Genomic DNA, 23,587 nt, shown 5'->3' with positions numbered 1-23,587 from the left:
GGAGGCAGAGCCAGGCGGATCTCTGTGAGTTCGAGGCCAGCCTGGGCTACCAAGTGAGTTCCAGGAAAGGCGCAAAGCTACACAGAGAAACCTTGTCTCGAAAAACCAAAAAAAAAAAAAAAGTTCCAAAATTAGAGAGGGCCATCTGTTTGCATAGTTTGAAATATTTGAAAAATATTTATTTTGTTTGTTTTGTTAGAGTCCTACTGTATAGCTCTGGCTGCCTTAGAACTCTACATGTAGACTAGGCTGGTGTCCAACTCGCAGAGATCCCCCTCCTTCCCAAGTGGTGTGATTAAAGGTGTGTGCTCCTATCCCATACTAAAAATATTTTATCATTACAAGCTGATTTTCTTGTTGTTTTCTCTATGTAGCCCTGGCTGTCCTGGAACTGGCTCTGTAGACCAGGCTACCCTTGAACTCAGAGATCCACTTGCCTCTGCCTCTTGAGTGCTAGGATTAAAGGCATGTGCTACCATGCCCAGCTTACAAACTGTTTTTTAAAGATTCATTTTTATTGTTTTTAATTATGTGTATGTGCCTGTGTGTAGTTGCCCACTGAGGCCAGAAGTATCTAATCCCATGGAACTGGAGTTTTAGGCATTTGCCTGACATCGTTACTGGGAACCAAACTCAGGTCCCCTGCAAGAGTAGTATATGCTCTTTTAGCCCTACAGACCGATTTTTTTTAGCCTATTCTAAAAATTACTGCCACTATGAACATTTTTTTTTACAAATGTCAAAAATAGATAGATGTGAGTGATAATCACTCCAAGAACTTTGAAGAGACTATATGGGCAGGGTTGTGTTTTTATTCCATGGATCCCTATAACTTAAATAAGGCCCAGTTTAGATTGCTCTGTATTTTCATTATTCTAGTCAAGCACAAAGAATTCAGCCTTGGTAGCTCTGAAGATATGCAATGTTGACCTAGGTCAACCTTCCTTTAAGGGTACTTTAAAAGTGAACTCTGTCTCTTACCTCCTTTGCAATAGTTTTCTAGATATAGCCCTGGCATACTCTACATTTTAGAAGTCCTGAGGAGGTCATTCATGAGGTCTGTTTAGTGTCCACCTAACCTCAGTGTCCCTGGACTTTCTGTCAGGCTTCATGCTAAAAATTCAGAGAACGTATTTTAAAATATGCCATTGTCAAAGAAATGAAACTGTAGCTGCTTGTAGACCTGGATTCTGGTGAAAGTAAAATAAGTGAATGAACATTTCATTTGAAAACAGTGAATTTGAAAAAACAGTGAATGTTAATTTTTACAAGCTTTTGGGAAAACATAGTAACATTATGTTATCATAAACCTAAAACTTCAAAGCTTTTTGACCTAGAACTGTCACTTACTGAAATCTTCTCTGAAGAAATAATCAGATATTCAGACAAAGATTTATGTATTTAATAGACTGTAGAGGAGAGCAATTGCAGGTCCTGAAGCCAGGTTGCCTCGATTCAAATTGAAGGTCTCTTACTTGGAGCCATTATGGTTTGCTTAATCCTTATGTGTTTCTCAGTGTCTCTATCTGTAAAATGAGTAATAGTTCCAACCTTGTAGAGTTCTTGTAAGAGAATAATGGTGGTCCCTCAGTATCAGTCAGTTACCACAGCAGTTGTGTGTAACACCATCCCCCAAACTCTGTGGCGTACAACAAGCACTTATTCTCCCTCACCCATGGACGTAGAGCAGATATTCTCTGCTGAGCTTGCCTCTAGGACACAGGTATGGTGTCGTGTAGACTATGGTCAGTAAACTACCAGGGTGTGTTTTTCTCTTGGCAGGTCCTGCTGCACACTGTCTTTGCACTGCATTCACTAACAAACACTCGTCAAAGCACATCACACGCTGAAACCAACACCCATGAGGCAGAGGAGAGAATGAATCTTCCAGACAGTATGAGGTTAGCAGTTTCTTTCTGTAATGATCCAGTGATTTGTAAACATTTGCTTTGCTGGCATGTGGTCTCTACAACCACTGGACTCCACTGTTACAGAATAGAAGCTGCCTTAGTTAACATGTCAGTGAATGGGGTAGTGACTATAATTTATAAAATCATGTTTATAAAAGCAGGTGGCACCTTGGCTAGTAGGCCAGAGTTTTCTAATCTTGACTAACTTATTCTAATGGCTCAGGAATTTTAAGAGGATTAAATAAATTAAGTATCTAAAGTGTTTATCGGTTCCAGATGTGGAACAACACTAGCAAATATTGATCATCATTAATGTTGGTTTTATGTGGTGGCGCAATGATATTCATTAAGCAGTGCTGTTACCTTTCGAGAAAAGCCACGAGGTACTACAGAACCCACTATCAGAGTTTTATTGGGAGGAGGGGCAGGACAGAGTGTGGTCAGGCCTGTGGAAGGCACGTGCAGGGAGAGAGGCAGGGGAGAAGAGGAGGGAGGAGTCTGTGATCCACTTTTTATGGATTCCCCTGCACATGTGCATATGGGCTTACAGAGCTACACCACGCATGCGAATGGATTATGTAGGATGTAAAGCCCTGGAATGACTAAGCATCTGAACAGTGCATGTGCAGTCATGTAGCTGGGGGAGTGGCCAGGAATTCCAACAGTTAATAGTATTTTTTTGTTACTACAGCAGATATTGGAAAAAATAAATGTCCAGTGTACAGATAGGGTCAAATACATTATGTCACACCCATACTTTAAATGGTTATGCATTCATTTAGATTTAAATACCATTTAAAAATGACTAAGGGGAGGGGCTCCTCGGTGGTGAAGCGTATTTGCTGTGCAACCATGAGGGTCCAAGTTCTAATCCCTAGAACTCAAGTAAAAACCTGGGCATGGTTGCACTCATTCCTGGAACCCCAGCCCTAGGACAGGAGAACAGAGACAAGAGGGTTGTTAGGGATTGCTGTCTCTAGCCGAGCCCCAAGTTCAGTGAGAGACCCTGTCTCAAGGGAATAAAGCAGAGCGTGACAGAGCAAGACACTTGGTGTCTTCCTCCGGTCTCTGCTTAGGCAGGCATACACACACATGAATTCACGTGCACGCACATTCACACTACACACACAGACACATACACTAAAAAAAAAAAAAATTATTTTTTTAATCTAGAGGAAGGCTGGAAAGATTACTCAGTGGCTAAGAGTGTCTCTTGGTCTTCCAGAGGACTCCAGTTTGTTTCACACTGTTCACATCATCAGAGGGCTTACAATCACTTTCACTCCAGCTCCAGGGGATCCAACACCCTCTTCTGGCATCCAGACTTGTGGGGGGTCCCTGCAGGTGTCATGGGGGAAGCAAACCACATGAAGAGGTAAGAGTGAAAACCCGCTGTAGATTGACTTCATAAGCCTGGATCAGACTTCAGGGAGTCCAATGCCAGGCAGTTCAGTGTCAGCATATTTAAACACAGCACAATTTGGAGGAAGGTTTCCAAGCAACAATCAGTCCAATCAGTCCAGTTCCAGGTGCACAAAAAAGCTTAAAGTGTGACTACACAGAGACTCTTTCACACAGTACAAGCTTAGAATCTAGTGGGGTCTCTGGCCGAAAACATAGAGGTCAGCAGGCCATAAAGTACTTGGACATCTACCCTCCCTACCCTAATGCTGTAGGGAGGGAAGAATCTGGTATAGTCATTCTGAGGAATTAGGGTGAGGTCTGTCCCTTTGGATAGCAAAAAGGTCACGAGTACATTAACAACCTCTACTCTCACCTTTCTGGATGGGATGCAGGTATTTGATTTGTATCTCCTCCATTGAGGAGACACCCCTGCATAATTAACATTCCTGGTTCTCCTAGTACTTGTCTGTAGCTAGAGTTTTCCTGCCCGGCCCACAGTCAGGACAAATCTCTCTCTCCTGCCAGCCCCACAGCCGCTCAGACCCGACCAAGTAAACACAGAGACTTATATTGGTTACAAACTGTATGGCCGTGGCAGGCTTCTTGCTAACTGTTCTTATATCTTAAATTAATCCATTTCCATAAATCTATACCTTGCCATGTGGCTCGTGGCTTACCGGCATCTTCACATGCTGTTTCTCATCATGGTGGCTGGCAGTGTCTCTCTGACTCAGCCTTCCACTTCCCAGCTTTATTCTCCTCCTTGCCCCGCCTATACTTCCTGCCTAGCCAACGGCCAATCAGTGTTTTATTGATTAATCAGCAACACATTTGCCATACATCCCACAGCACTTGTCTGTGAGTGTGAGGACCTCTGCGCCCCCAACACAGACATGCGTGGCATACACTTACTCAGACGGCCTCAGTGAGCCACCCCTCCTGGCACTCATGCCCATACGTGATTCTGTCCTTCATTTTTTTCTCAGCTGGTCTTGTTTAACCAAAAGAATGCTGCACACATGGTATAGCTTCCACTTGGACATTTTAGAACACTTGTTTCAGGAAAATCAGCTCTCACGTAAGAATTTCTTTAATCCCAGTACTCTGGAGGCAAAGGCAGGCAGATCCTCTTGAGTTTGAGGCCAGCTAGCTTCTGGGGCTTGAACTCAGGTCAGTGGCAGGCTTGGTGGCAAGCCTCCTTTTCCCACTGAACCATGTCACCACCCTTGCCCCCCCTCATTTTTCTTTGATTGGATGAGTGTTTTACCCACACACTCTACACACCACTTGCACACAGTGCCTGTGAAGGTCAGGAAACGGTGTTGGCTCCTCAGACAGCTGGAGTCACAGATGCTTGTTACCCACCATGTGGGTACTGGGACTTGAACCTGGGTCATTTGGAGAGCAGCAGTACTTTTAACAGGATCTCGTGTCACCCAGGCTGGCCCCAAACTTGCTATATAGCTAGCTGAGTTTACCTTACACTTCTGATCTTACTGCCTTTACCCCCACAGTGCTAGGATTACAGAGGTGCTGGGGATGGCTCAGGGCCTTGTGCCCAACCACACCACTGTGTGGTATGGGACTGACAGAGAAGGGTTGTTTATTATGTGCATATTTCCCATCTCCAGTGACGACGACTTTTTTTTTTTTTTTTTTTTTTTTTTTTGTTTTTGTTTTTGTTTTTTGAGACAGGGTTTCTCTGTGTAGTTTTGGTGTCTGTCCTGGATCTTGCTCTGTAGACCAAGCTGGTCTTGAACTCACAGAGATCCACCTGGCTCTGCCTCCCAAGCGCCTGGATTAAAGGTATGCACCACCACTGCCCAGCTGCTAGGATGTTAATTTTAAACAGTTAAGCATAAACAAAAATTTCAGACTATATTTCTTAATCAAAGTCTAGATTTTCTAGATAATTGTTATAAATCAGACCACCAGAAACATTTTAGCAAATGCTACATGGGGAAAATCAGTTTAGTAGAGCTGTAATATTTCTATCTTCAGTTATCATTTTAAAACATAAGGCTGCTTATCTGCAGATATTAAGGGATACTTAAAGGTCATTGCACTATTTTTATACGTAAGACCCAGTAATTTCTGGAGCATGCTGGATAAAAACGTGTTCTACTTCTTTGGTCATGATGTCTACAGCAGGTGATGCTCAGCACCCTGCTGGGGACACCATTAATCTGACTTCCTCTACAATGTTCTTGGCCTTCTGTGTGTGGTAAGCATTCAGGGAATACCTCAGCTCTCAGGATGTTCTTCAGCTGGAACATATGCCAGGGGACATGGGAAAATATAGCTCATGGAGAGAGAAGAGCAAAATACTGTTACCCAAGAACCTTCTTTTCACATCATTGAGTATTGTGTCATTCTTCAAATTATCAGTTGTCTCACAAGTATTAGAGGTACTTTGGTGGATTTGGAGGTTAGTTTGGTGGATTTGGAGGTTAGTTTGGTGGTAGAGTGCTTGTCTAGCAAACACAGAACCCTGTGTCTGGTCCCCATCATAAAAAATTAGTGGAGGAGAGGGGGAGAGGGAGAGAGAGAGAGAGAGAGCATGCTGGCAGAATGGCTTGGCCAGTACAGGTACCTGCTGCCAAACTGAGGACCTGAATTCAGTCCCTGGACCACCATCCATGTTTGTGGCACTCAAACACACACATGCACACTCTTAATGGGGAAAATGTAGAAAAAGGAAAAGCTTTGACTTGTCTCACAAATACGATTTTCTCTTTGTTTCATTTTGTTTTGTTTTGAGACAGGGTCTCAATGTGTAGCCCTAGCTGGTCTAGAACTCTCTATGAAGACCAGGCTAGCTTTGAACTCAGAGATCAGACTACCTCTGCCTCCCATGGGCTGGGATTAAATTGTGTTTAATTTATCAATACTGGCCTTCAAATTTAATTTTCTTAATTTTTTTTGAAATTAAAATTTTATCATTTTTCCTTTTCCCTTACCTCAGACCCTTCCCGTGTACAACCCCCCTCAAATTCATGGCCTCTTTTTCTTTAATTGTACACATATATGTAATATATTCCTAAATATACAACCTGCTCAGTCTGTATAATGTTACGTGTATGAATATGATTTCAGGATCTACCATGTGGTATTGTGAATAACCGATCAATGTTACCTTTCCTGGGGAAGACTATTCATCCCACTCAGCGTTCCCTAGTTGCCTGTAGGTCTTTCTCTAGGCTGTGGCCCTGTGAGCTTTCCCTTCAGGGTTAGCACGCCTGTTGGTGTCCTCCTTGTTCAGGTCTCTGTTCTTTGGTGTTTTGTTTTTTGTTTGTTTGTTTTGTTTATTTGGGTTTTTTTTTTTACGGTTTTTTTTAATTTGAGTCAGAACTCTAAAAAGATTCCTATGTTGTAATCATTTGCTGTATATTTGCTTAAATATTTGCTTAACGATTTTTCAGTCTGTAAATTTCTCCTGCTCTTGCTCTACCCCTTGTGATTTGTTGAAGAAATGACTTCTTTTTTTTTTTTTAATATTTATTATGCATACAGTGTTCTGCCTGCATCCCTGCAGGCCAGAAGAGGGCACCAGATTACATTACAGATGGTTATAAGCCATCATGTGGTTGCTGGGAATTGAACTCAGGACCTTTGGAAGAAGAGCCAGTGCTCTTAACCTCTGAGCCATCTCTCCAGCCCAAGAAATGACTTCTTTGTATTGTGATATTTCCCACAGCCTGGAGTTTGCCTCAAACTGTCACTTGCTTCAAGGTCTACCTCTGTCCCCACCATTTCCTGTGGACTGGTGGTTGCAGCAGGAGGCTTGATCAGATCCAGGTCTTGGCTTCTTTGGGCAGGTCAGAGAGAAGGCTGTGGCCAGTGGCAGCATTGTTGGTCTCTTGCACCGTGACTTGAAATAGATTTTAGCTTGTGTTTTTTAGTATTTGCTCTGTGCACAGCAATGTGCTCATGTTTTGCAGTCATGTGTCTTTAATCTTAGTGGAGTTTAATGCTAGCACATGCCAATTTATAGCTGAAGATCAGACTTCCTGTTACGACCAAGTAATCTCAAAGTTTTTTAGACAGACCTCTTGGTTCCAATGTGTTGCATGTGATTTAGCTTTTTTATGCACGCCTTTGATCCCAGCACTCGGAAGGCAGAGGCAGGCTGATCTCTGTGAATTCAAGGCTATCCTGGTCTACAGACCAAGTTCCAGAGCAGCCAGGACTACACAGAGAAACCTTGTCTTAAAAAACAAAAAACAAGCTGGGTGGTGGTGGCGCACGCCTTTAATCCCAGCACTCGGGAGGCAGAGCCAGGCGGATCTCTGTGAGTTCGAGGCCAGCCTGGTCTCCAAAGCGAGTTCCAGGAAAGGCGCAAAACTACACAGAGAAACCCTGTCTTGAAAAAGCAAAACAAAACAAAACAAAAGGAACGAGTTAGCCAGGTACGGTGTATGCCTGTAATTTTAATTTGAGTCAGAACTCTAAAAAGATTCTTATGTTGTAATAATCATTTGCTGTATATTTGCTTTGTATATTTGACTTCTTTGTATTGTGCTACATAGAAATATTTTGTGTTAAAAGCTCTCTTTTACCGGGCGGTGGCATACTTCTTTAATCTCAGCACTCGAGAGGCAGAGGCAGGCAGATCTTTGTGAATTTGAGGCCAGCTTGGTCTACAGAGTTCCAGGACAGCCAGGACTACACAGAGAAATCCTGTCTTGAAAAACAAAAACAAACAAACGATAATCTCTTTTACATTTAGTACCAGAAACCTACCATCTAACTGAATTATTGTGCTCAAGCTTTTGGTACAGGGATTTTCACTGTCTGTGAAAACTCACAAGGACAGATATGTGACAGAGTTTGGTATTTTCCTTTGAACTCACTGTCTTCTGCAGGTGCACCTTGGCTCTCTCATCTCTCTCTGCTTTTTTTTCATGCTCATAGTGCTCACAGTATTCTATTGTTTCCCAAGTGTGAGAAACTGGCTCGGGATTGTAGAAGCAAAACTAGCTTTTCGTTGTCTGTGTGCGTCTTTAATTTATTATGCTCAGTTCTCTCTGTAGACCTCAGTTCTACTGTTTATTAAATCAAACCAAAGGAACTCTCGATCTAAAAAGTAAAATATCAAGCTATGTTGACCAAGTGCCACATTAGAAGATGAAGCAGCTTGATCTGTGGTGATGTAGAAAGGCACCAATAGCTGCAGCCAGATATCAGAGCAGTGGACACAGAACAATGCAAGAAGATCCTGTTGTGTGGCTTTACTAGTTGACATGCAAGGAGTAATTTGTACTTTTCTATTCATTGTCCTTTTTTGTTTGTTTGTTTTTTCTTCTTTTGAGTCAGAATCTTATATAGCCTAGATTGGCAACTCAGTGTGACTAAAGATGATCTTGGACTTCTGATTCTTCTGCTTCTACCTCCCAAGTGCTGGAATTACAGGCATACACTGTACCTGGCTAACTCGTTCCTTTTGTTATCATTGTTGTTTTTTGTTTTTCAAGACAAGGTTTCTCTGTGTAGTCCTGGCTGCCCTAGAACTTGGTCTGTAGACCAGGATAGCCTTGAACTCACAGAGATCGGCCTGCCTCTGCCTTCCGAGTGCTGGGATCAAAGGCGTGCACCACCAGCAGCTGGATAAAATGTCTTACTGTTACTATGTTTATTCATAAAGCCCTTGAAAATTCTCATCTGAAACAGTGTTTGGTCAGTTTCTAATCAAGGGAAGCTGTAGCTCTCATTTCCTGGTCTCGGAGTATCACTATGCTGTGCTGAATAAGTCGCTCTGGTAGTGGCATTTGAAGGCATCCTAAAGTGTATTTTGTTCCCTTTTCCTTGGCCACACATGGGAACTTGCTTTTCTCAGACCTGTGTTTGGGCTCCTTGAAAATGCACTTTGTTCTAGAAGTGCCATATGAAAGCCTGGACTGTACATTGAGCCTCTCTAAGCTAAGAGAGCGCCTGTTCAGGGCCGTGAGTGCTGGCTTGCTGCTGAATGAGTGATTGTCACGTGTCCTTCACTTGCAGGCTCGTCTCTCATACGTGCGGGTGAAGTATCTTTTCTTTTCCTGGTTGGTGGTTTTTGTTGGAAGCTGGATCATATATGTGCAGTATTCAACCTATACAGAGCTGTGCAGAGGGAAGGACTGTAAGAAGATCATAGTGAGTATTTTAAATTTTTTAGTTTTTTGAAAAACCTCCTGTAACCAACTATAGTTACTACGTAAGGACTGACTAATAAATGTCTTTAACAGTAAAGGCAATTTGATCTAACGCTTGTGCTAAACTCCCTAACTTTTTGATAAATTTAGTACTCAGAATTCTAAATATATAGTACCGGTAAGTCATGTATCAGCATGGAAGCAACATCAATGTAAAAAGGGGTTTTGTTTTAGTTTTCAAATATATTTGAAATTTGGGTTATTATATATTAAATTTTTTAAATGTTTAGGGTATAAGTGTGCTATGTATAGACTTTCTAGAATACTTTTGTTTGTTTTTTGTTTGTTTTTGAGACAAGATTTCTCTGTGTAGCCCTGGCTGTCCTGGAACTCACTCTGTAGACCAGGCTGGCCTTGAACTCAGAGATGTGCATGTCTCTGCCTCTCAAATGCTGGCATTAAAGGTATGTGCTGCCATGCCCATCTTAGAATACATATTTTTAATAAATGGAATCATATCAAACATAAAATTTTATCTAAAGGGTATATATTTATCACTTATTTTTTCTTCTAGTGATTTAATATAGTTTATATAAATAATTTTATCCATTCAAGATTAATAGCAGTATTTACTAGTTGTAGAGCACTCATATTTTAAATACTTGAGGTTTTGACTAAGTTAACTCCTTATTTTCTATTAATACCTTTCAATATACATCAAAACACTTATTTCAGAACCATATATTTATTTTTGTTCTTTTTTATGGGACTCTGGCTGAAATCAAGGACCTCAGGCATCCAAACTACCCATATTATAAAACTGCAAAATTTTTAGAGGTGGGGGAGCATATACACACACGCACACACACACACACACACACACACACACACACACACACGCACACGCACACAAACACGTGTGTGTGTGTGTGTGTGTGTGTGTGTGTGTGTGTGTGTGTACACGTACATGCATGTGTGCTTGCTCCTGGGTGTGCAAGGCATGTGGCTTTGAATGTCAGAGGACGACTTTCAGTTTTCTCCTTCCTCCATGTTCCTGTTTCTGCCATTGCTCTATGCTGTGCTGTCTGTGTGAGCTTCTGGCTAATTCTCCTTGTTCTCTCTTAGCTCACCTTAGGAGTACTGAGGTAACTGATGTGTGAGCTGCTGCATCTGGCATTTCACATGTGTTCTGGGATTGAGCTTAGATCATCAGAGTTATTTGCCAAGCACTTTTACCCACTTTTTACCCATCTTGCTGGCCCCATCATACAACTATATTTTTAGTAATAATGGCTTGTGACTGCTGAGCATGATGGAGACTGAGGCAGGAGGATCATAAGTTCAATGCAAGACTGGGATACGTGATGAGAAACTATCTCAAAAGAAGAGGAAGAGAAGAAAATGAAGAAGGAGGAAGAGGAGGACTAATTCTTAAGATTCCAGTAGTTGTAAGTCATTAAATGTTCTGTAATTAGTGGATGTCACTTTACCCAGGCCAGTTGCCTCAGTGTGCGTATACAACAGGAACAGTATATATTGCTCTTACAGAGCCAGTAGTTGAACAGAGATGAAAGTAAGTAAATGTAGTGAAATAAGTTATCAGGCTGGGAGGTGGCTCAGTGGGTAAAGTTCTTGAGTTTGGATCCACAACACCAACATAGAAAGCCATGCACAGAGATGCAGGCCTAAAATCTCAGTCAGGGAGGCAGAGATAGGACTCAGGTGCTTGATGGCCAGTCAGTCTAGCTAATCCATGAGATCAAATAAGGTAGGGAATGATAAAAGAAGACATCTACTATCACTGATTGTCGCGTCCGCCTCGACCAGCAAGGATGACGCGACGCCAGACTCTTCTCTAAGCAGTTTATTCAGGAACCTTGAACAATCTTCTGACCCCGGGGATAGTCTTTTCTTCTTCTCTCTCTCTCTCACTCTCTCTCTCTCACTCTCCTCTCTCACTCTCACAGTCACCCTCACAATCACCCCCACAGTCACTCTCACAATCACCCCCAAGAAAGCCAGCCCACGCCCTTTTATAGCCACTGGGCAAATCAACCCCGTGGTGCCACATGAACAATGCCGCTAGGGTCAGACACGTGCAAGCAAGCCAGATTAGGTCCAGGTGTGCAGAAGCAAGCCAGATCCTAGCCTTAGCCAAATAAGGAGCACCTGCCATCGGGAAGGCAGAAGCCAGACGCTGCGCCATCTTTGAGGCACGGCCGTGCACGGCTCTCTACAACTGATGGTCTCTGAATGCAGGCATACCCACACTTTTAAGTCTAAAGTACATCATTTTCTTACAGCTTTTTTTTTAATGTAGTTACTTTGCATTTGGCTCCTGAGGAATAACACTTGAGGTAGTTTTCTGGCCTCCAAAAGTATGTACCTGTGCATATGTGTGTGTGTGTGTGCACTACACACACACACACACACACACACACACACACACACACACACAAACATGGAACTCTGGAGCTGGGATGACCTTGCAAATGTCCATCCAGCCCTTTAACCCTGTTACTGGCCAGTTTGTGGACATAGAGTTCCACCCTCATAAAGAGGTGTAGAGTGAGCAAAGTCCCACTCTAGCTGAGAGCAGGTCCTAGAACAGAGAAGTTACTGCCTGTACTCCAGCAGGTGTTTGGTTAACTGCTCAAGTACTGAAGAAGGAGTTTTGTGTGGCTCACTATGGGATCATCTGCAGTATATTTAAATTTGCTGTTGGTAATTACATTAAATGTAAATGGACCAGGTATTTTCAGTACAAAGTTTGTCAGCTGTATTCTAAAAATCAAAAATCTAAAGTTCAGTTTAGTAGCCTTGGCCTGTAATTGGAGCACTTAGAAGGATCAATGTAGAGTGTGTAGCCAATTCAGGGGCAGCCTGAGATACAAAGTGAGACCCTGCCTCAAAACAAAAACAAAAAACAAATAACTGTTATTTGAGAGACCTATCTTTTTAAAGACATAAGTGTTTTAAAAGTTGAAAGTTAAAAAGAAGAAGAAGAAGAAGAAGAAGAAGAAGAAGAAGAAGAAGAAGAAGAAGCAGCAGCAGCAGCAGCAGCAGCAGCCAGTCGATTGTGGCACACGCCTTTAATCCCAGCACTTGGAAGGCAAAGAGAGGCAGGCGGATATCTGTGTTTGAGGCCAGCCTGAATTGCGAAGCGAGTTCCAGGACAGCTAGGACTGTTACACAGAGAAACTCTTTCTCGGAAAATAAAAATAAGAAAAGAAAAAAACTATTCATGCATATATTAAAATTCTAACAATATATATGTAGAAAAATCTGAACCAGCCCCTCACTACCTTAAAGTGTAACACATTTTAGATTTGTCCTCCAGTGTTTTAGTTGTGCAGTATTTGCCTAAGGAGCTGCCTGGTTTTTCAAAATTTTCAGCAGTGTGTACAACTTATTCTGTCCCGGTCATCCTTATTTTGAAATGTGGCATCTAAGAGGATTGTCTCTCTCTTGTATATTACTACAACTGCTGTTCTTTTACTTAAGTAGACTGAACTGAGCCTGGGATGAATGAGACTCTGTTTCAAAAGTAAACAAACAAAACCCATAGGGTGGGCTGTGAGGAAGGGCAGGCTGGAATTCAGATGTGGACTGAAAATGCTGTCCACAGGCAGAACTTCCTCATCACAGAAGGTGCAGAATTGCTTTTAAGTCCCTTCATTTGACTGAGTCAGGAACACTCTAGTTAGCTAGAACAATATCCCAAGGTCAAATGATGATGGACTTACCTACAACAAACCTTCACAGCAACACCCAGACTGCGTTAATAACTAGCAACTGTAGACTAGCCAAACTGAATCATAGTCAGGTATGGTGGCACCCCTGTAATCTCAGGACTAATTACAGGGGCAAGATGATTTCAAATTTGAGCTAGCCTGAGGTACAGTAAGACCCTAGTTTAAAAGTGGAGTTTAGGTGGGGAGGGGGGATAATTCAGTGGGGAAAGTACTATCTATGTAGGCCTAAGAATCTGAGTTCAGGGGCTGGAGAGATGGCTCAAAGGTCAAGAGCACTGACTGCTCTTCCAGAGGACCCTGGTTCAGTTCCCAGCACCCACATGGCAGCTCACAACTGTCTGTAACTCCAGTTCCTGAAGACTCAACACCCATGGCAAAACACCAATGTACATGAAATAAAAATAAATTAATTAAAAAAAAGAAGCTTGAGTTCAATCTCTGGGACTCATGGAAAGATGGGAGGGGAGAATTGAATTCACAGTTATCTTCTGACCTTCACACAATTGCCATGGTGCTCATGCACCTACCCCCCTCTCAAATAACAAATAAAATATATTTTAAAAAGCACTTGGAGAGTGAAGGCAGAAGAATAGGAAGTCTATCTACTTGGCTCCATAGTGAGTTTGAGGCCAGCCTAGGCTACATGAGACCCTGTCTCAAGTACCAAACTTCAGCAACCAAAGACCATCACATCAGGTTAAGTTTGTACTACAAATAGTTGTACTATAAAAATCTAAAGAAAGAAGGCTTTGCGGACAGAGAGACCATTGTAGATAGAATGGTAAAGAAAAGCTTATAGAGAAGGTAGTACCTCTTGGGAGGCAGAGGCAGTAGATGTCTGTGAGCTGAAGGCCAGACTGGTTTATATAGCAAGTTCCAGGACAGCCAGGGCTGCATAGTAATACCCATCAAAACAAAACTTCCCAGAGCCTTACCGAATAGGAAGGATCTGGAGTCACAGTAGAGAGGACACTTCTAAAAAATGAGAGCAACCACTAACCCTGGTCAGAAGGAGCCTCTCCTTCTCCAGTTAGGCTCCCTGTCCACTAATAATAATTCTAATTCCCTAACTGCTTTATATTTCAGTCAATCCTGTTTGGTGCCCAACCATACAGAAATCTTGTGTAATTGGACTCTGTAGGCAGGATTTCCTAGACATTCCCTGTTTCATTAGCTGGAGCAGGAGAAGTACTTCTCCTCTGTGCATTTCTCGTTCCATCCTGAGTCCTCTGACTGGCTCCTCTGATGGGTGTTCAGGGTCCTGTCTGTAGTTCTTGAAGTGTGCCCCTGGCACATTTTAGTGGGCCTCTGTGAGTATTAAAAGGAACATACTTTTTTTTTTTTTTGAGACAGGGTTTCTCTGTGTAGCTTTGGAGCCTTTCCTGGAACTCACTTGGTAGCCCAGGCTGGCCTCGAACTCACAGAGATCCGCCTGCCTCTGCCTCCCGTGTGCTGGGATTAAAGGCGTGAGCCACCACTGCCCGGCTCCGAACATACCTTTTAAACAGAAGCACTAAATGATAGCAGGGACTCTAAATTTAATCAATCTCTTTTGAGATTCAATTCCCAAGGATAATGGTTTGTTACTTAAAACAATAATCATAAGATATACTAAATTGAAGCCATTAGGAGCCATATTCTTGTTTAGACAGTAATGCATAACAGTATTTCATTTAGCTTTGCCTTGCTTGGACATCTTTAATGTGTGAGAGGAAGTCAGTAGAGGAAAAAATGGAAAAGCTCAAGACAGAGTACTGGAAGTGGTGAAGACTGGCAATACTTAGACAGAGGCTAGAAAAAAAAACCGAGCTCTGCTTTCTGTGTCTGTGTGTCCTTGTGTTTGCCTGTGTGTGTCTGTGTGTCCTTGTGTTTGCCTGTGTGTGTCTGTCTATCTGCGCATGTGTGTGTGTGTCTCGGTGTGTCTCTGTGTGTGTCCGTCTGTGTGCCTTATATCTGTGTCTCTGGGGAGGGGGGGGCGGGTATCTGTGTATCTGTATTTGTGTATATGTGTGCCCATATGTGTCTGTGTCTTGTGTGTGTATGTCTCTGTGTGTGCTTGGTTTTTTTAGACTTGTTAAGAAGCAGCAATCTGAAAGTGACATCTGAAGTACATTTTTAGAACATAGATTTTTGAAAATATTTAAAAGCCAAGTACTATACATATATTTCTTGTTATTGCCCCCTTGTGGTCCAGTCTGTAGTTGAGGGCAGGAATCCCTCAAGCCAAGTGGTTTTTATAAAAAGAAAGGTAAATAGTGCCCTCTTCTGGTACTATGAGATATGTGCAAGCAAAGGCAAAATGTGCTGTTTATTAGAATAGTAATTAGTCTTAGGACTTTTAATTATTTAAAAATTATCTAGTAACTTGGTTATTTTGATATACAGCTGAACACTTTTGTAGATATTACTTAGAGTGGTTGTAGTTTTATGAAGCCAACTGCTTTTTCACACTGTGTATGGGACTTTGCCTTTGATTTATGACAGGAAACCACAAGCTGAAGAGCCTGCTCTCTGTGACTGCCCCTTTGATGCAGGACTGGCTTGAGGCCCGTGCTCACAACAAGAAATCTGATTCTTACAGCTGAATACTGGACTAGTCGCTGCTTAGTGATTTACTAATGAGAGACTTTGTACTAAGAAAACAAAAAGGAACTTAGATATTATGGGAAAGTAATAAATTTTTCTTAGTAATTTTTAAAAAAGGGAATACAACTATATTGTCCATTCTCAGCTGTTCACTTGAACTCCTCAGGGAACAGCTGGGACTGCAGGGACACACCCCTGCCTTTGACTTCCATGGAATTTTAAAGTCAAAATTACTACATTCTTTATGTTGGAAACTAAACAAACATTTGCTGAGTACTTACAGGACTGTCCATTGTACTCCAAGGACAGGGGTGCTTCAGAGATGCCTGAGACAGTTTGTGCCTTTAAGTTATCTTATGTTCCAGTAGACAAGATAGCCAGGCTGCAAATGATGTTAGATTTGGGGGTGCAAGTAAAAAGGGGAGGAAGGACATAGGCCCAGGAGCATGTGGCGATTATTCATTTGGAAAGGGAAGTGTTCAGAAAGGGCAATTTTTTTAAACCGAGTGACCTTGGGATTGGAGAATTGAAGGTCAGGACAGCAGGAGGAGGCAGCTGCCCCAGAAGTTGTCTATGATAGAATACGCTGTGCCTGGGGGAAAGCGCAGCATGTATTCCTCAGGTACTTCTATCTGTATTTGATGATGAGGTCAGGCATGGCACAAAGCCCTGAAAAGACAACATGGGACTTGTGGCTCCATCTCAGGTGCTTGTGTGAAGGGAGGGAGGGAGATGACCAGAGACCTTCTGTGGAGACTCTAGGAGGGGCGTCTGACTGAGTCAGCCTTAAACCTGCTGTGTTAGTTCCAGTCCAGCTTGTCAGCCTAGCTCTTTACCTTGCTGGTTAAAAGCACAGGCTCTGGAGGCTGACTGTTCCAGGCTTCATTTTCTGTGCCCGCAAACAAAACTTTGTGGCAACAAACAGAGGATCTCCTCAACCTGTTTTCTTTGGAGCAAAAGAAAGAGTTTTGGTTACTGATACAATTTTGTTGGGTATGCAGTATTGGGAATGACCCCTCATACATGCTAGGCAAACACTTCACTATTGGTTCAGGTCTGTGTGTGTCTTCCTTTTTTTCATTAACTTCTTAGGGTAGTTTCTTAGTTACCTTTTTATTGATGTGATAAGACACACTTATCACATGACCAAGGCAATTTATAGACAAGTTTATTGGAGTTTATGGTTTCAGAGGGTGAGTCCATGGCTTCATATTGGAAGCATGGCATTAGGAAGACAGGCATGGTGCTGGAACAGTAGCTGAAACATTACAGTCTTATCCTCGAGTAACTGGAAATGGCATGGGCTTTGAGATGTCAAAGCCACCCCCCCTCCCAGTGACACACCTCTTCCAACACAGACACACTTCCTAATCTTTCCCAAACAGTTCAACCAGCCGAGGACCAAGTATTCAAACATATGCATCTCTGTGGCTAGGTAGCTACAAAGTAATAGGTTTCTCGTGGCGTCTTCATACAAGTGTATCATATGCTGTGTGCTAATTCTTTCCCCTCATTACTCCTTGTGCTTCCTCCTTCAGCAATCAATGCCCTTTTCCCCACCAGTTCTGATTTCATTATTTAAAACATTCATTAGTAGCCAGGTTGCTCACGCCTACAGCCCTAGTACTTGGGAGGCCAGTGCAGGAGGATTGCCCCATGTCCAAGCCTGGGTATTTACTTAGTTCCAGGTCAGCCTGGATTACAGAGTGGGAACCTGTCTAGGACAGATTTTCTTAAATGGTTTATTAATTTTGTTCAGCTTTGTTGCTTCTTCTGGCATTGTTTTTGTTATTTATATTATTCTAAAAAATTTGTTCAAATATATTGCCGTAAAGTCGTTTGTATTTTTCACAACTGCTACCCAGCGCTTCCCTGTTCGTGCTGTTCCTGCCTCCTCTCCTGTATTCATGGTCAGTCTTACTAAGGCTTCATTATTTAAGTTTTTAAAGATGGAGCTTTGGATAATCCTGGGTTTTCCTGTACTTGTTATTTCTTTGCTCCTGTACCTCTGCATCTTGAGGAATTTACTCTGCTGCCATTAGTGCTGGGGTTTTGTGAGCCTCTTTAGGCTTAACGTAGTTTAAGACTTAAGTTTGAGCATCTTTAATGCTTAAGTGTAGTTTCATGTTTTTTCAGCCTTGCATTTAAAGCTGTAAATTCCCCTCTTAGAAATGCTGCTTGTATCCTACAAGTTTTAATTGTTGTTCTATTCTGAATATTTTGCATTTTCATTTTGAATTCTACCTCAACCCCAATTACTCAGGAATGTGCCTTGAAGTTTCCTTTTAGATTTCTTCTCCCTCCTTTCTCCCTCCTCTCCTTTTCTCCTTCCTTTTCCTCTTCCTCTTCCTCTTCCTCTTCCTCTTCCCCCTCCTCTTTAAAAGTAGGGTCTCATTCTAGTCCAGGCTGGCCTAGAAGTCACCTTGTAGCCCAAGTTGCTGTGATGAACTCTTACTCCGAATGCCCATCTTCGTTTTCTTCTCCCTACATAGCCCTTCAGTAAATTTTATTTTCATCTCTCTTTTTTTAATATTTATTTATTCATTTATTTACTTACTTATTTTTGCATTGGGCTATATTTGAACTATAGGTCTGTTTTGTTGAAACAGGGTCTCTCTGTATAATAGTCCTGGCTCTCCTGGAACTCATTTTATAGACCAGGCTGGCCTTGAACTCACAGAGATACACCTGCCTCTACCTCCCAAGAACTGGGATTAAAGACATGCGCCACCACGCTTGCCGAACTATGGGTCTTTAATGACCTTTGTTTTCCCTCCAATATATTTATTCATTTGTGGTCAGAGAATATGTGGTCTACATGATTTAAATCCCTCTGTAGACTGTTCCTGAGGAGGCTTCCTTCACTTCCTACTGTGAGGCCTCAGAGTTCCCACCACCTTTACATCTGCATTAGGAAGAAGTGTGGCAATGAGATGGTTGGCTGTCTCCTGCCAAGCAGATACCCATGCAGATGTCTGCATTTCCTAAGAAATCTCCAGAGGTTGACCAAACCAAAAAAGGGTATTGAATGTCACTCCACCTCCATGGCCTCCCAGACTCGAGGCAGGGACTAGATTGCATTTCTCCTTCTATGAAAGTGGAACTCCACATTCTTAGTTACAGCTAGAGCCAAAGGAGAAAGCAGGACACAGCCAAAGGCTTATATCAAAATCTTCTGCTGTTGGTATCTAAAGGTAACATATCCAGGTACTAGCACTTTGCTCTGCGCGTGGGAAGGGCTCTCACGCTCTTTTAGGACCATCCTTGTCTCCACAGCAAAGTGCACCAAGTGCTGGTGGTAGTGAGAGCAGGTGTCAGGAGCCTGGAGCATTCCCAGTATATACAGGACTGGTTGAGAGCTAGACTGCCTCTGTTGGGATCCTGGCTTTTAAAAGTTCCTTAACTGGCATTTCTGTTTCCTTAGCTTTACAGTGGAAGTGGTAATAGGTTCTGTGTCACAGAATTTGTCAAGATAAAAGATGCTGTGTGGTCCTGGGGCAGTGCCTGCCGCGCAGTGGACACAGGCCTGGCGGTGCTGCCGCGCAGTGGACACAGGCCTGGCGGTGCTGCCGCGCAGTGGACACAGGCCTGGCGGTGCTGCCGCGCAGTGGACACAGGCCTGGCGGTGCTGCCGCGCAGTGGACACAGGCCTGGCGGTGCTGCATGAGCAGCGGACACAGGCCTGGCGGTGCTGCATGAGCAGTGGACACAGGCCTGGCGGTGCTGCATGAGCAGTGGACACAGGCCTGGCGGTGCTGCATGAGCAGTGGACACAGGCCTGGCGGTGCTGCATGAGCAGTGGACACAGGCCTGGCGGTGCTGCATGAGCAGTGGACACAGGCCTGGTGGTGCTGCATGAGCAGTTCCTGATTTGTTGCCTGATTTTCATCCCAGACGTGCTTGTCAACTGGCTGCCATGTTCCGTTTTCCCATTCATCCCTTTATTGGCAGAAATTTATTCTTAATAACTTCAAGAAACACTAGTGAGAACTCTCTTTTGTGAAACTTAAATGTTCAGAAACATTTGAGGTGTTTTTGGCTATGAGCCTAGCTTTCATTGGCTGAGCCATCAATCCAGAAAATTTGTGTAAAGTAAGGTTACATATCATGCAGTACTTATTGAAGTTCCAGTCAAACTATAATTATCATACTGTTCAGTCACACTGTTGACATCAGCTTTTACAAAGAACCAAGACACAAGCAAATCATACTACCTTTTCCAAAGCTTCCAGCATTGCCCTACTGCTGTCCACCCCTAAAAGTAGCCTGGGAGACACTTGACCCCATTCTGACTCCTTCCCCGTGAAGGAGCTTTGATCTTTTTGCACAAGTCCTCAAAGGATTGATTGATGCTTTATTTATATGCTTATTTCTTTACTTACTCATTTATATCCATAGTCTGAATTATTCTTCTTTTCTGGTTTTTTTTTTTTTTTTTTTTTTTTGACACAAGGTTTCTCTGTGTATCCCTGGCTGTCCTGGAACTCACTCTGTAGACCAGGCTGGCCTCAAACTCAGAGATCTGCCTGCCTCTGCCTCCTAAGTGGCTGGGATTAAAGGTGTGCGCCGCCACTGCCTGGCCCTATATGAAGCTTTTGAAATCCACTTTGAGTATGTTTCCTTTCCCACTGGTTTCTATTCTCCCTCGTGTAGTATGTTCTTGTCACGTTTCTGTCAAGGCGGGTGACGGGGCACGCAAGAAGAACAGTTGAAAGGAAGGAGAGTTCTTGTGATTCATCGCTTCAGAGGCTGTGGTCCATGCCTTTCGAGATTCACTCCTTCTTTGGGCCTGGCAGGAGATAGAACATCATGTTGGCGGACCCTTTGGTAAAGGAGGCTTCATAGTTGCCAAAGAAACAAAGAGTGGGAGAGAAGGAAGGGCAGAGAGCAAAGCATACCCTTCAAAGTCTCTGCCCGGTAGCCTGTGTCCTCCAGCTCAGCTTTTCGTTGTTTGTTTGTTTGTTTATTCTTATTTCATGTGCATTGGCATTTTGCCTGCATATACATGTCTGTGTGAGGGTGTTGGATCCCCTGGAACTGGCATTACAGACAATTATGAGCTGCCATGTGGGTGCTGGGAATTGAACCCTTGTCCTCTGAAAGAGCAACCAGTGCTCTTAACCACTGAGCCATCTCTCTAGCCCCCAGCTCAGCTTTACCGTCTGACATTTCCACCAGCTTCCAGTGGCCACCAGCTGGATACCATGCTTCCGGCTCATGAGCCTTTGGGGGCGATCCAGATGCAAATTCTAACACGTGGACATGCTTTTATCTCCTATGTCATCTATTTTATCTCCTATGACATCTCCTATGTCATACTTATCTCCAATTCCTTTTCATTGTTTTCAGTCCCTATTCCATTTCCCCAATATAGCCCCCATAAGTCTTTCTGTATTTTTTCTCTTATTTATCCTTCCGCACTACCTTTTACAATGTGCCTCTTTTTTTTTTTAAATGGGTAGGTATGTGTGCCTGCTTGTCTATATGTGTACCATGTACATGCAGTAGAAGCTAGAGAGGATGTCAGATCCCCATGGTTGGTGTTAGTCATGGCTTGAGTCACCATGTGGTCATGGGAACAGAACCCAGGACCTCTGTAAGAGCAGCAAGTGCTCTTAACCACTGACCCATCTCTCCAGTCTCTACAGTGTGGCTTTTTTTTTTTTTCTGTTTTTGTTCCTTTCCTTTTCCAAGTTCCATTACCTTATTTTACATTTCCTCCCGTTGTTTCATTGTTTCTGATGCTTTGAGGTCTTATTTAAGGGACATCAGTAAATCCTTTGAATTCATAGCACTATTTCTGCTCTGCCTCATCACAGCAATGTTCTGGATATTTCTTTATTTTATATTGGCTTCTTGTATTCTTTCATAAACAACTGAGCAGTAAAACAAATTAGAAGTGAAGCTGTGTGTGCATATTCATGTGTCCCTTATATATGAAAACGAGAGAAAAGGTGAGAAAAGACAGCTTGGCTACCCTGTGTGTCTCCCAGCAGCTGCAGGGCTGCCTATGACAGTCCCTCCCAACTCTAGTCCACCAACTGCCTGCTTCTAACAGAGACAACAGTGTAAGGATTTCAGCCTTGCATTGAAGAAGCCAAATGGAATTCTGGACATTCCCACACCTTGTATCCCTTAAACCTTGCCTACCACGGTGATGGTTTTGCTCCTTAGAGTTCCTGTATGGTGCCCTGCCAACTTTGATGCCTAGCAGGAGTTTAATCTCAGCTACTTCTGGCCTCTGACATAATCTTTGACTTTAGGAGATCATCTTCATTTATTGTGCTTAGGGTTACATTGATGTACTTTTGTTTGTTTTGAGGCAGGGCCTTGCTGTAGCCCAAGCTGTCCTCAGACTCAGGGTCCTCCTGCCTTTGTCCCATGAGTGCTGGGAATACAGGCACATACCACCAACCAGCTTTGAACATGATTTTATCAAAGATAGAGTAGATGCTTCTTTTTCTCATTTTCTTTCTTGTTTTTGTGTGACCTCAAGGATGTCAAAATCAGAACTTTTTAAAAAAAAGATATAGTACTTCTCTTCTTGGATAGAGTAGAAACCATACTGCTTCAGACCATGCTGAGTGGGAAAAATACTTCCAAAATTCTGTGTACACTCCAGTAGCATGCTTCTCACAGAGCTGGTAAATAACAGCACTTGGGTTCAAATCCTGGTAGGTCTGTCTAAATCCAAAACCTGAGTTCCTTTCATTAGATCTCTCTCTCTCTCTCTCTCTCTCTCTCTCTCTCTCTCTCTCTCTCTCTCTCTCTTTCTCTCGCTCTCTCTCGCTCTCTCTCGCTCTCTCTCGCTCTCTCTCGCTCTCTCTTATTTTTTTCTCTCTCTTTTTTTTTTTCTTTTGAGACAGGTTTCTCTGTGTAGCCCTGACTGTCCTGGAACTCACTCTATAGACCAGGCTGGCCTCGAACTCAGAGATCCTCCTGCCTCTGCCTCCCAAGTGCTAGGATTAAAGATGTGCAACATCACCTTCTGGCTTGAGAACTTTCTCTTAAAGACTGTAACTATTAATTACTCAGAACCTTCAGATATTTCTACTTATGAACACTTATTACTTTTATTTCCTGGTTTCCAGTGTGATAAATACAAGACAGGAGTTATTGATGGGCCTGCATGCAACAGCCTCTGCGTCACAGAAACACTGTACTTTGGAAAATGTCTGTCCACCAAGCCCAACAACCAGGTATGGACATTAAATAAATACTCCAGAACGTCAGTAGCTCTAACCACCACCATCATGAATTACTGTTTTTCTACAGTCTTGTGTAGCCAGACTGGCCTTTGACTCTGTGGCTGTAGCTTTTCTTAATCATTCTGTCTCCATCTTCTAAGAACTGTCTCCACCGTCGTGTACCCTGGACCTGACTAGTAAACTCAAAATTTCCCTTAAACCGAAAGCATTATTAAGAAATTCTTTCTCTGTGAGTTCGAAGCCAGCCTGGGCTACAGAGTGAGTTCCAGGACAGGCTCCAAAGCTACACAGAGAAACCCTGTCTTGAAACCCCCCCCCCCAAAAAAATCTTTATTTGGTTCTTTTGCCGGGCGGTGGTGGCGGCGCACGCCTTTAATCCCAGCACTCGGGAGGCAGAGCCAGGCGGATTTCTGTGAGTTCAAGGCCAACCTGGGCTACCAAGTGAGTTCCAGGAAAGGTGCAAAGCTACACAGAGAAACTCTGTCTTGAAAAACCAAAAAGAAAAAAAAAAAAAAAAAAAAAAAGAAAGGAAAAGAAATTCTTGAAGCTCCAGGTGTTGGTGGTGCGAGCCTTTAATCCCAGCACTAGGAAGG

At 42.9% G+C, this 23,587-nt stretch overlaps 1 protein-coding gene across 1 annotated transcript in view; it reads left to right on the top strand.

Annotated features, from left to right (window-relative positions):
• Dipk1a (divergent protein kinase domain 1A) overlaps nucleotides 1–23,587 on the top strand; it is an 85,185-nt gene that overhangs the window by 55,616 nt on the left and 5,982 nt on the right. Inside the window, exons 2-3 of the mRNA XM_059274929.1 lie at nucleotides 9,312–9,446; nucleotides 22,878–22,985. Of these exons, the coding sequence (XP_059130912.1) occupies nucleotides 9,312–9,446; nucleotides 22,878–22,985 (243 nt within the window). The remainder of the gene's footprint in view (nucleotides 1–9,311; nucleotides 9,447–22,877; nucleotides 22,986–23,587) is intronic.

Source organism: Peromyscus eremicus, chromosome 10 (genome assembly GCF_949786415.1).
Source record: "Peromyscus eremicus chromosome 10, PerEre_H2_v1, whole genome shotgun sequence".
Taxonomy (NCBI): domain Eukaryota; kingdom Metazoa; phylum Chordata; class Mammalia; order Rodentia; family Cricetidae; genus Peromyscus; species Peromyscus eremicus.
Note: the sequence above shows the minus strand (reverse complement) of the source record. Positions and strands in the feature narration are given on the sequence as shown.